The sequence below is a fragment of the Ochotona curzoniae genome, unplaced genomic scaffold (assembly GCF_017591425.1).
Source record: "Ochotona curzoniae isolate NIBS_2020 unplaced genomic scaffold, NIBS_Ocur_1.0 scaffold_1037, whole genome shotgun sequence".
In the NCBI taxonomy this organism is placed as follows: domain Eukaryota; kingdom Metazoa; phylum Chordata; class Mammalia; order Lagomorpha; family Ochotonidae; genus Ochotona; species Ochotona curzoniae.
The window spans coordinates 6,731,349-6,744,055 of NW_024467083.1; the positions used below are offsets into that span (position 1 = coordinate 6,731,349).

General features: G+C 45.1%; 1 protein-coding gene across 5 annotated transcripts in view; it reads left to right on the top strand.

Moving 5' to 3' along the window:
- SLC44A3 (solute carrier family 44 member 3) overlaps positions 1-12,707 on the top strand; it is a 72,189-nt gene that overhangs the window by 38,366 nt on the left and 21,116 nt on the right. For 3 of the 5 annotated variants that reach the window (XM_040998694.1, XM_040998695.1, XM_040998697.1), the window contains 2 exons: positions 3,557-3,713; positions 6,265-6,351. In XM_040998694.1, the coding sequence (XP_040854628.1) occupies positions 3,557-3,713; positions 6,265-6,351 (244 nt within the window). The remainder of the gene's footprint in view (positions 1-3,556; positions 3,714-6,264; positions 6,352-12,707) is intronic. The other 2 variants (XM_040998693.1, XM_040998696.1) reach the window with 1 other exon arrangement.

The following is a 12,707-nucleotide window of genomic DNA, read 5'->3' on the forward strand; positions in this document are numbered from 1 at the left end:
CTGAAAGTTACAAAATAGTACCCATGTACCATGGCCAAAGGTATAATCAAACCTGAATAGGTGGACCATTAAACCCTTGTCTGATAACTTAGGCCAATGAGGTTGGCATTCTGAGGATCTGGCTGCATTGCACAGCATCAGGCATTATCACAGTCAGGCGGCCCCAACTCTCAGAAGAAAGGGGATTGAGTTTTTTGAGTATGTCCTGGAGTCAGCTGAGCCTTTAACATTGCCTGAGTCTGCCTTCCTGCCACTGCCTCCCCCCCGGGGCAGGTGGATGTGGCCCAGTTGGATGGAGATCTGTCCTCCTAACTCCCAGGAGACCCTTGAATATGTCTGACTGCCAGCCTTCCAACAGACTCATCAGTGATTTGTTCAATACTGCAATGCCAGCCCCTAGACTAAATTTCAGAATACAGTGACATACAGAGACAAGTAGTGTTTTGCACCTCACTGGCTACAACCCTGTTCCTACAGGTGGATGTTGCTGGTGGGTGGGGGACAGAGCTGAGGGCACCAGTCGCTTTGTAGCAGGCAAGGGGTAACAGGATGATGTTGCCTGGGAGTGTTTGAAAGAACTGAGAAGATGGTACTTGAAGGGTCTTCCACTTATTTAGCTTTGGCTTGGATTGAAAGGGCCTTTGTTTGAAGTTCCCTTGTTCTTCAGCTTCTAGAATCTCTGCATCTTCTTTCAGACAAGCCTTGCTGAGCCTGGAGTCATAACCAGGATGTGTTACACACTGGTGAAGTTGAGGCCACACTCCCATGCATCCCCCTGACATGGTTCATCTCATCACAGTGCAACCATTTTGGAAAGTGGGTGCTGGATCCCATCCTCAGTAGCTGGAATTGAAATCCCCAAGACCTCTCTCCATGGGGGCCCATGAGTCATTGATTCCCCTGACAAGCTCTCTTGAGCACCATAAGAGGTTCTAAGGTGCATTAATCTCCACAGTGGAAAAGCTGATTATTATTTTTTCCTCCAAAAAGAAAACAAAAAGAGATGAGGAAAAGGAAAACTGTGTCCGATTTTCCTGGCCTACACTCCTCTAGCTGACCAGTTTCAGACGACTCTTTGTCTGCTGTGGACTCTCTGGCTTCCTATTTTGAACACACTTGGGAGTGGGTTGAAACTTGTATCACCCTTTCTGGGGACAGCAGGTCTGCAGTTCTTTGGCTCCCAATACCACTTCCACTTTCTCATCTTCCTCCTAGCTGATTTCAGGAACAGCAGGATGCAGCCCTTGCCAACTCGTGAAACATTTCTGGCCGTATTCCCTTTCCCTCCCTCTAAACCTAGGCTGTTGTCAAACTCTTGAGTCATAGTGACTTATTAGCAACCAGAGCAAGTGGTAGAAAAATCCATTATGCAGAAACCAAGCTTTACTTGGAATCTTTGAAGTCCCTTCTGGGAAAGGGCCTCATTGTCGAGGACTGGCATCAGCAGGGACTGCAAGGGTCACCCAAGGGTCGCACCAGCTCTCCTTTGCTCCTCTTCCTCCCTTGCTTTATCCATCAGGTCTTGGGTAAGGCAAAGGTTGTGCCAATTCTGTCCCTTTTTACTTTTTTTCCCTCCGGCCTGTGAAACTAACTTGTACACATTTTTGAGAGCTGCGTCATGACAAATCCTGTAAATGATTCACACTGAAGTGACCTTTACAGGGCAGCAGAGAAATCAGCTGGGTTTCAGGAGCCTGGAGCTGTACAGAGGCCAAAACACACCGGCTTTCTGTCTCTCCCCTCCGAGCCTGAGCTCACGTTACCGCTCTGGCCGCTGAGCCTGGGCACGTGATCTGGTGATGATGTTAATCATCGAGCTAACACCAGCAATATTTACATGTGCTCCTGTGTAGCTTAAGCCTTGGACATTGCGGTCTAACTCAATGTCTAAAATTGAACTCAAGGTTGGTTGAAGGTATTCTAAAGAGTGAACTTGGTTTAACTCCTTAGTGTTCATATGTACATCCTTTTTTCTGTCCTATATTTGCATCCTTGAATACCACTGAAAGTAATTAAATTATTCTGAGATAATAATTTAAACTTAGCCATGAAGGTGCATAAAACTATTGCCAACTGTATCATTGCTTTGTAAATTGCTAGTACATGATAATATTAGTAAATTGTTAGTGGAGTAGATATTTGGTGCATAAGACCTCAAGTCAAAACGCCTTTTTTATTGGAAAGGCAGATTCAGAAAGAAGGAATGGGAGAGATCATCCATTCGGTGGCTCATTACTCAAACGGGCCAGAGCATTAGCTTAACCTGATGTCAAGAGTGCCTCTTTCCAGTTCCCACTGCTCCACTTCTAATCCAGTTTCTTGCCAATGTGCACCCTGGCCTCGAGTTACCTGAGTCCCTGCCACCACAGGAGACCTAGACAGAGGTCTGGGCTCCTGGCTTTAGCCTCACTCAGCCTGGATTGTTGCAGGTATTTGGAGAGTGAACAAATGGGTGGAAGATCTCTCTTCCTCACTCGCTCACTCACTCACTCCCTGCCTTGCAAACAAGGTAAACATAAATCAATAAAAATTAGGAACAAGGGGGCCCAACACAATGTCTTAATTGGCTAATCCTCCAAGTGCTGCCGGTTTGTGTCCCAGCTGCTCCACTTCCCATCTAACTCCCTACTTGTGGCCTGGGGAAACAGAGGAGGATGACCCAAAGCCTTGGGACCCTGCACCCATGTGCAAGATCTAGAAGAAGTTTCTGGCTTCTGGCTGCTAGGCTCAGATTGGCTCAACTCCGGCTGAGGCAACCACTTGAGGAATAAACCAGCAGATGGAAGATCTTTCTCTGTCTCTCTTCTCTCTGTAGATCTGCCTTTCTAATCAAAATAAAGAAATCTTTTAAAAACAAAGGCCCCGGACCCTGACGGCTCAGTGCTGCCTGGACCCTCCCTCCAGGCTGTGGCCACATGGCCCCAGGTCTGGCACGCAGACCTCATGCAGGGCTCCCTACTGCCCTGGAGACAAGTTGCTGGCTCGGTGACCACACACGTGGGCTCTCAACGGTGAAAAGAAAAAGAAAGAAAGAAAGAAAGAAAGAAAGAAAGAAACAAAGAAAGAAACAAAGAAAGAAACAAAGAAACAAAGAAAGAAAGAAAGAAAGAAAGAAAGGAAAAGAGGACAGGGAGACACTGACACAATGCTAGAATAAGCTAAGCCTCTGCCTGCATTGTCAGCATCCCATGTTCCATATGGATGCCAAAGTGAGTCCTGGCTGCGCCACTTCCCATCCAGCTCCCTGCTTATGATCTGGGAAAGCAACACAGAATTGCTCAAGTCCTTGGATGCCTTCACCCACATTGGAGATATGGAAGAAGGTTCTGGCTTCAGACGTGCCCAGCTCCAGCCATTGTGGCCACCTGGGGAATAACCCAGTAGATGAACAATCTCTCTCTTTCTCTCCTCTCTGTGAATCTACCTCTCAAGTAAAATAAATATATCTTTAAAAAATTAAAAACAAGAAAACTGTTAGCAAATCAACAATTTTCATATAGGTTTTTGGTTGCCTTTTAAATAGTGCTCTTAAAACAATTCTTTTTCCAATTCTCAGAAACAAAAATGAGCCTCCCGATCATCCGATCCTCTCATCTCTCTCCATTCTTTTCTGCTACCACCAAGGGACAGTCGTCAAAGGGTCGTTTTTAATCACTGCGCTAAGGATTCCAAGAACCATTGTCCTGTGCATTTCCAACACGCTGAAAGAGAAGGTAAGGCAGTGCCTGCTCTGTAATCCCATTGGCTGTTTGGGTGGCATAAAAAGTTCATGATGCAAAAATAAAGTAAGCGCTAGGGCAGGAGGGTTCCTGTGGTGGTGGACATGCACCCTCAGGTCCTACCCATCACCCGCAAAGCTGCTCCCAGCCCATGCTTTGTTTCTGGTCTGGTGGTAGGGGTGGCATGGAGTGGGGGTGGTTCTGAGTTCATTGGTTTTCCTTTCTATTTAAACGCAGAACGAATGGCATGGATGCATACAGTGAAATTGAAGTAAGCTTCTGTGGACAATTTTTTTTCTTTGAAGTATGAACATAGGAGTTCGTTTATGTGCTCCTGTTGAAGTGGTGAAATACCCCTTTTTTGTGTTTCCCAGAAAGTACCACGGGAAGTTTCTTGTGTTGATGAAGAAGAAGGGAAGAGATACAGGGAGAGAGCATGAGTGTGCTTGCACACACATTCACACTTGAAAGTGAGAAATGGGCAAGTTGACCTACATCCCAGCTTGAAGGACAGAAAACTGTAGTGCTTTTGTGTTTCAGTTTTTCTCCTCCCTGGTTTTTATTTCCATGCACATTTGGTTATGAATGCCAGTGGAAACCAGAACACCAGGAAAACAGCTGTTCTCATGGTATTTCTAAGCCTGCCAAACAAGGGAAGATTGGACTTCACCCAGCTTTCCTATTCTCACTCTGTTCATTGCCCCCTTCCTCACCGCCAGGTTTTGTAGACTTAGTCTGTCTCACAAACCTACTTGCTCCCAACTTCTGGAGCATAGCCATGTTTCCTTTGTACTTTGGGGAAATTTTATACATAGATTCATGGTATACTTTCCAATGATTTTTGTTGGGTCATTTAAGCAGAAATCTGAATTATTGATCTTTTCAAATATGTAATCAGTTGGGAAGAACTGATTGAATGTCATTTAAAATGATTTGGCTTCCTTATCTTGAAATGCATTCCCAGCCATTCTGATCAGAATGCATTCTAATCACAGAATATTTTCTTGTATTCCTGATAACATCATGCCTACCATTTGGTGACTTGAAGAGCTATTGCCAGTCAGGACAAATGTAGCTCTTCTGTTTTTCACTCTTTGAAATTAGCTATTCAATTTTAGGAAATTTAAAGGAAGATTTCTTGAAAAACACAGAGGCTTTTCATTTTAAAGGTTTAAGCTTGTGTGTGTGTGTATGTGTGTGTGTGTGTGTATATATATATAAGAAAGGGGAAGAGATTCAGGGACATTTCCAAAAGTTTGTGTACATAGAATTATACATGATATGTTTATCTCAGTACAAGAGCACTTTTGAAATCCCTGTGCTGTTTTCATGTGACATATTGTTCATGAACATGTTGAAACCCCTTCCCGTATATACATCAGCAATGGAGAATCATCACCCACTAAGCAGCCAGGGGCTTGCCACCTCTCCTAAGGTTGAGGACTTTAACCTCTCCGGGAAACAGCTTTACATAGATCTGAAAGAGACCCAGGGTCTAGAGGGACTAGACCCAGGGTCCCTCTGGCAGAGGTCCGTAAGGTTATTTATTACTCCTCAGATGCCCAATGTCCATGATGTCACCGTTGGGAAAATGTGTCCTTTCTGGAGTTAAGGAGAAGTGTCCTCAGCACCCTTGCAGCCTGGGGCTGTGCCTACAGTTTAAACATTTCACACAGCCGCTGCCTTGTAATCTTTGCTGCGTTGAAGAGGCTCATTCAGAGCCACTGTGGTGCTGACAAGTCTAGATCAAGTTTCATCCAATTGAATTAACAATGGGACAAGAAAATGTCCATATAAGGCTGTGTTATTCTTGGGGTCCTCATCTTTAAGCTATTTTAGGATTGTTTGGAGGGATTTCTTTTTTTCTTTTTTTTTCACTGCTGATGGTGGGTAGGTTGTGGTCCTTCGCCCTGCCCCTAAGCGTTTTCTGGAACTATTATTCATCCTTCAGTTATGCACAAATTCAAGTTATATTTCAAAGGACTGAATTTATCCCTTGAAATATAATCCTGACAGTCTCACTGTAGGATTTATTTCTCCAAATATGAGGCTTGATTTATTTATGTGAACATATAAACAGGATCTACAATGTATTATTTGTTTGGGGTTTGGAGTTGTGTGTTTTGTTTTGTTTTCCACCTCTGGGATGTGAATATTTCTTGAATTTAAGCTTTGAGTTGAAAAAGCCAACTGTGCCATTAATGGGACTTAGGGGCAGCTGATGAGAGGTTTTTTGGGGAAAGCCAGAACTGGAGGCCTGATTTCCCTTTGCCATTGAATGTGAGCTAATCGTTGGCCATTTCTGCTGAGGGTAAGAGCAGCCATACAGGAAGGCACACAAGAGGGGAACTTGGCGGTTAGTAGCAGTGCTAATAATTACCAGTCACATGTATGAGGCAGAAGCTCTCTTACAGGGTGAGATTGCTCCCATATCCCGGAGTGTGTGAGTCCAAGCAGGGCACAAAGGGACTCGGAAATTGCTGCTGCTCACATCTGCCCTCTGTTGTATCTCCTCTCTGTTCCTGTGGTTGCAACCTGGGCCCAGCAGCACAGCATATGTGCGAAGTGCAAGTTCAAATGTGGCCACCGCTGTTTCCAGTACCTTGACAAACACCTGTGCCAGCTCAACCAGGTAGGTCCCCTGCCATCTGCCCCACAGAGGGCTCCAACTAGCAAATCATGTAACTATTTTAGGCTTTTGGGCCATCCAGACTCTCACACAGTCACTTACCTCTGCCATCAAAGTACACAAAGCAGCCACAGACAAAACAGAAACAAATAAACAGGACTGTGTTCATGGATGCTGATGTCTGAATTGCATGTGATATTCAGATGTCAAGGAATAGTTTTTGTCTTCCTGACAAATTGCCCAACCATCTGAAATCATAAAAATCACTTTTGGTCTCAGTGGGTGGAAAGCAGGTGGGCGTGTAGATCTGGCCCCCAGGGCAACGTTTGTTAGTCTTTCCTACAGACCGTAAGAGCTAGTCTTCAGATTCTCCAAGAGATATATTCTCTTTTCAGAAGTAATAGGGGGAAGGAATCTTTCAAAACCCAGCATAATAAATACATATCAACTAAGAACTAATTTTCAGTGTCTTCTCTAAGAGCTATAATTTTCTTGAGCTAGGGAAAGAATTGCCTCCCTAATTTTTATATATTTCACTGAGCTTTTCCTTTCAAGCTATAAATATTCCTTTTCAAATGATTAAAATTATATACTACAATTGTTTGCATTTCAGATGTTTTTTGTTCTTTCCCCACGTCTTTCAAATTGATGGAAATTTAAATATATGTTTTATTTTTCAGTAGATCACTTTGGGAAATTTTAATAGTCCCTTGGCCAAACTTACACCAAACAGTATTTTTTGTAAGCCAACAGATTGTTTTGTAACTTCAGAGTTCACAGAAATCTCTCTTCTTATTATTTTCCCTCTTCCTAATAAGTATACCATTGTACGTAAAGGGACTAATTACACCACTGATCTTCATTGTCTTAGAAGTGGCATTTAGAATGCCTTTCATTATTCATAGAGAAGTGTGGTCTTTTACAGTAAAGCTTTATTTTTAGGGCTCTGCTTAGAAATCTTGGAGCACATTCTGGATTGTATTTTTGATTTTTTGTATTGGTACAAGTCAGCATGTATAAAACACAATAAAATATAGCATCCTTCAAAATATTGAGTAATATAGTAAGTAAGCCAAGCTCTATGAATATACTTATCACATCAGATCATGCTCTGTCTTTTTAAAGCTGCGTATATAAATCCAGGGACCTGCTTAGTTCATAAACATTTTGAAATGTATTACAAAAACTCTGAAGCATTATGCATACATAAAAAGTCAAGGCAAAGATGCATAGACTGGAAAGTCAAAAGCGGTGGAAACATTGACATACAAATAGTAGGCCCCAAGGTAGCATTGCCTTCCTTGCCAACTATATAATGAAATTCAGGTTCTGGCTGTGTTCCTCGTTCACTCCAGTTTCCAACCCACCCCATGGAAGCCTTGAGGCTTTTTGTGGATTCTGCAGGGACCACCATATCTGGATGGGGGAGATGGGTAGGCAGAAGGAGATTGGGTAGTCTCTGACCTAATACCACCCCTCTCTGTCCTGCCTTTCCAGCAGAACAGCTCGCTCTTATGTGAAGTAAGGTAGGAATCCACTGAAGGTTCCATGTGAAGGCAGTAGCCTGCTGTTGAAAGCACTTTGAAAATCACTCTCTGCTATCATTCGCATTTTTGAGTTCTCTGCCCTCTTTCTAAAGGACATGCTTGGTACCTTCTGAAATTCCACTGCCTTTTATTAAACTAGTTCTGTACCTTTGGGAGTTTCCAAGTTCCTAAGTGGGATAGTGATGAATCCTTATAACAGATAGACTAGAGGGTAATTGTTCTTGGATCACACAAAGTCTAAGCTAGCATTGACCCAGTCAGTGGTGCATGCTGGGATAGGTCTTTGGAATTCTAATTTGGGGCCTGTGCACTAGACTGTGGCCAGAACAGCTGTCACAGTCTTGACCTTGGGATGAGCCCTATACAACTGGGCAGCACCAGCTGATGTGGGCACTGCTGGCAGGTTTAAGATTTAGGAGACTGAGAAAGAAAGAAGAAAGAATGGAAAGATATATTTTTCAAAAAGAACTGGGATGAATATCAATGAAGAAGGTAGGGTCACATGTGGTATAAATCCACTCTGGGAAAGTAGATCAAGATTTTTGAAGAATAAAGATGATGACTGGATAGTGGTGATCACAACTTTTGTTGACCTCATTTGCCTGGAACAAAGGAAAGCGAGCTTGAGAACTTCCATCAGCCTTCAGAGACATTTCTGGGCATCGGGATGGGTTACTAGGGGAAGCTTTGGCGTCTCTGTCTCTAGAAACCAGAATTTAAAGGACTGAGACCTATTTTATTTAACTTGCTTTGTAAAACAGGAGCTGGCAAAAGCTACAGGGGAATGACATCCATTTGTTACCATCAAAACCCAGATGCGCTTCTGTATTTAACATCAAGGAGCTGGTTGTGTTTTACCAGCGCTTTTAAAAAGCTTCATCCATCTTCACTAAGTCCCAGGAGGGAGGCAGGTGGCAGGGAGGAGGGAAGAGGGAGGCAAGGAGGAGGGAGGCAGGTGGCAGGTGGCAGGGAGGAGGGAGGCAGGTGGCAGGGAGGAGGGAGGCAAATGGCAGGGAGGAGGGTGGCAGGTGGCAGGGAGGAGGGAGGCAGGTGGCAGGGAGAAGGGAGGCAGGGAGGAGGGATGCAGGTGGCAGGGAGGAGGGAGGCAAATGGCAGGGAGGAGGGTGGCAGGTGGCAGGGAGGAGGGAGGCAGGTGGCAGGGAGGAGGTAGGCAGGGAGGAGGGAGGCAGGTGGCAGGGAGGAGGGAGGCAGTTGGCAGGGAGGAGGGAAGCAGGTGGCAGGGAGGAGGGTGGCAGGTGCACTTTGTCGACACCTAGCCTAAGCTGTCCAATAACTCAGTGGCAGATTGAGTTACTTTCGTTTGGGAATAAAACCCCAAATCTCATCATTTCTCAAGTGTTTGTCCCTCTGTATTGAAAATACCAAGTGTACGCATACCTAAAAAAATGAGTATTCACCTCACAGATTGATGTATCCAAGAATCGTTTATTTTTTAGCTGTATGAAAACCATTTGTGCTTGACCATAGCAGGGGGAGAGACAGTGGTGACCCAGAGTCAATATGAGCGTATGTCTGAACCTCAAAGCATTGAAAAACTAGTCTGGGGTCATGGGAAACACTAAAAGACAAATGCATGAGATGTTTTATGTGACAGTATAGAAAAAATACATGTGCAAGTGGTGGAAGGAGGGCTGTGGAAGTTCATAAAAGGAATACTTGTAATTGGGGGCCCTCATTTGACTTGCTATTGGAAATTTCATAGAAGTTTGACCTGAATATAGCACCTCAGCTGGCCTCACCATTCACTGTAGGCATCGGCACTTAGCTGTGTTGCCAGTTCTGTGCTAAGCAGTTTTCCTGGGTTCTACCAGTTGTTAGACTTTAAGGCCCTTTGGGATAGCAACTCCAGGTTACAGATAAGAAAGCTGAGACACAGAGAAGGCACAGCATTAATGGAAGAGCTAGGCTTTGAACCCAGGTCTGTTTGGCCTCTGGATGCATTTTTTAAATAGCTGCAGAAGGACTCATGATTACCATCTGGGGTTGTTCTCTTCCAGACCATTCCAAGTCAGAGTCTGGACAAGATACTTTGCTAGCAGAAGAAGTCTCATTATGTGGCAGATTTTTCTGTGGGAAGACAAGAAAGGGAGCGAGTTATGGGAGGCAGTGAATGATGAACATGGAACTCCCTGGGTCAGGCTAAGGCTGTACCCGGGCTCCTCAGACAGCTCAGTGGTTACAGCTTCCAGCTGTCCATTGCTGAGCTCAGAGATCTTCAGGTGAGGAGACCCCACCGCATCCCCTCTCAGTACTTCCCAGGGACCTGGCTGAGAAGCCCCCATGGGAGTGAGCAGGCTAATCGCTGGGCAACAGTGGCATGCCTTGCCATGTTCTGTGTGGTACTCACATGCAGCTCCTCATGGACATGTCCCCCTAAGTGCACATGTCTTGTCCCTTATGGACACGTGCGCACACACACACACACACACACAGACACACACACACACAGGTCCCAGTTCCACTGGTGGTTTTAGATCAGTGCTCTCTGAGGTGTAGCCCACTGTGGCTTCACACGGGTCAAGTGCTGTGGTGTGGTCCACAGCGCTCATCCTAATGGTCCCAAATGGATCTGAATATTCCAGAAAAATTCTTTCCAACTTGTACCAGCAAATTACAGATTTCCACAGAATTTCGTATTTGAGTATCATGGGAAGTGCTTTACTGATCAGCAAACTAGGTAGTACATTATTAAAAGTTCATTAAAATGTGTGTTTTCTTTAAGATTTATTTTATTTTTTTATTGGAAAGTCAGATTCACAGATAAAATGAAAGATCATCCATACTTTTTTTCCTTATTTAAGATCCTGCATCTGTTAGTTTACTCCCTAAGTGGCTACAACAGCTGGAGCTGAGCCAATCTGAAGGCAGAAGCCAGGAGATTCATCTGGGTCTCCCATAGGGGTGCAAGGACCCAAGGGCTTGGGCCATCCTCCTCTGCTTTCCCAGGCCACAAGCAGAGAACTGGATGGGAAATTGAGCATCTGGAATACAAACTGGCACTCATATGGGATCCCAGCCCATGCAAAGCAAGGATTTTAGTTACTAGGCTATTGCGCCAGGCCCAAAATGTGTTCCTTTCTAACCCACACTGGTGCTTTACTTAGTTTGTTGAAGATTTAAATCCCATTAGTCCAGTCAGGTGATGCCTGGCTACCTGCAGAGTGCCTGGGCAGAGATGGGAGCTGCCTGGGTAGTCAGCTATCTTAATGAACATTTTGCTTCTGGTCATCGTTTGGGTCCTGTTCAACTGGCTATGATATCTCTTGCACCTTGCCTTCCTCTTCAGTCTTTAGGTCTTTCCATGGAAGCGGGAGCAGGTGCAGAAGTGAGCTGAGGATTGATGTTAAAGGAGCTTGAGAACCACTCTTTGTATTCCAGATTCCTGGGAGAAGCCCCTGGGCAGAGGAGACTCCTTAGTCCAGTCTGGTTCTTCCCTCATTACTTACCCTGAGTAAGCTTCTGCAAAGTGAGGAATTTGGTTGAAATGGCCCCAAAGGTTGTTGTGCAGCTGTCTGAATCTTGCAGTATCCGGGCCAGAGCTGGGGCATGGGGGTGCCTCTTTTCTCCTTCACATGAGACATGGAGTAGGAACGGGAGTAGACTGTTTTCCTGCTGTGTATCTAAATGACAGGATCATTTTTTTTCATGCTGTTGCTCATTTATGGCAAAGACTCAACCAGTAACCACAGAGATGAGCAATGTTCCCCGCTGCTCTGATTCTCGCCTCCACAATCTTATAGAACAGTCTGAAAATGTGAGTGGAACAAGCAGAGCCGTGGATCTGTGTCCACTTGCTGTGATCTTCCCTGTTGAGCTGCTGTGTGGTGAGAAATACAGTAGCAGGCAGTGCTGTTCTGGTAAAGGCCAGGCTCATGCCCATCCTTAGCAGGAGGAGAGTGCCGTAGCAGCCGATGGTTTTCACATGCAGTGACCACACAGTGAGACTGATGCTGGCTGTCCTGGCAGTGGGGACAGGAGGAGCTACAGAGTGTAGTGCAGCCTAATCTCCCTTCTTCCTGCTGCCTTCATCCTTTACATCTGTCTACACTGGTACTTCAATATAAATGCACCCAGTGCCACCTCTTTACATTTGCTCAGCAAGACCGGCAGCCTCCTGTCTTTCTGATGACCCAATACCCTGGTCAGAAAGGTCCCAGCTAATTTGGCAGTCTGAGCCCAGAAAACCTTGTTGTCTCTTGGTAAACAGACACCTCTCTACCCCTCTCGCACTCACAGTGCTCCCTCTCCAACCTATCCTGCCTGCCAGTACTTCTTTTCCATGAGCATAAGATCAGCCTGTATCCTAAAGCCTTTTTGGCTGACTTGACCTTGTAATATTTCAAAGCCTCCTCTTTCCCCTACTCCTTGCAGTAAGCTGTGTTTCAATGGTTCTTTTCCTCACGGTCCATCAGTGGCAAAAGCATTCGGTGACTTTCATGTCAGGTTCTGGTTCATTCCAAGCCAACTGGCAGGTCTCCCGTGACTCTTCTCAGAGCAGTCTCTCTCTCCCTCTCTCTTTCTCTCTCTCACACACACACCACATAAGCAGCTCATGAATGTTGTACAATTTCTCCCTAACTAGATTCTAAAAATGATGGTAGAGGACTTGAAGAAGCTCTTCTTTAGTATCCAGCCTGGCCATAAAGGGTGATGTCATCCCAGAACAGCCATTCTTCTCACAACAGCAGCAGCTCTGCGTCCTGTCACCCATGGATTAAGCATGCTGGGGCAACCAGCTGATGGTGAGGGTTCTCGAGAGATGCCTCTTGGGTGCCTGTTTAGAAAGAAACT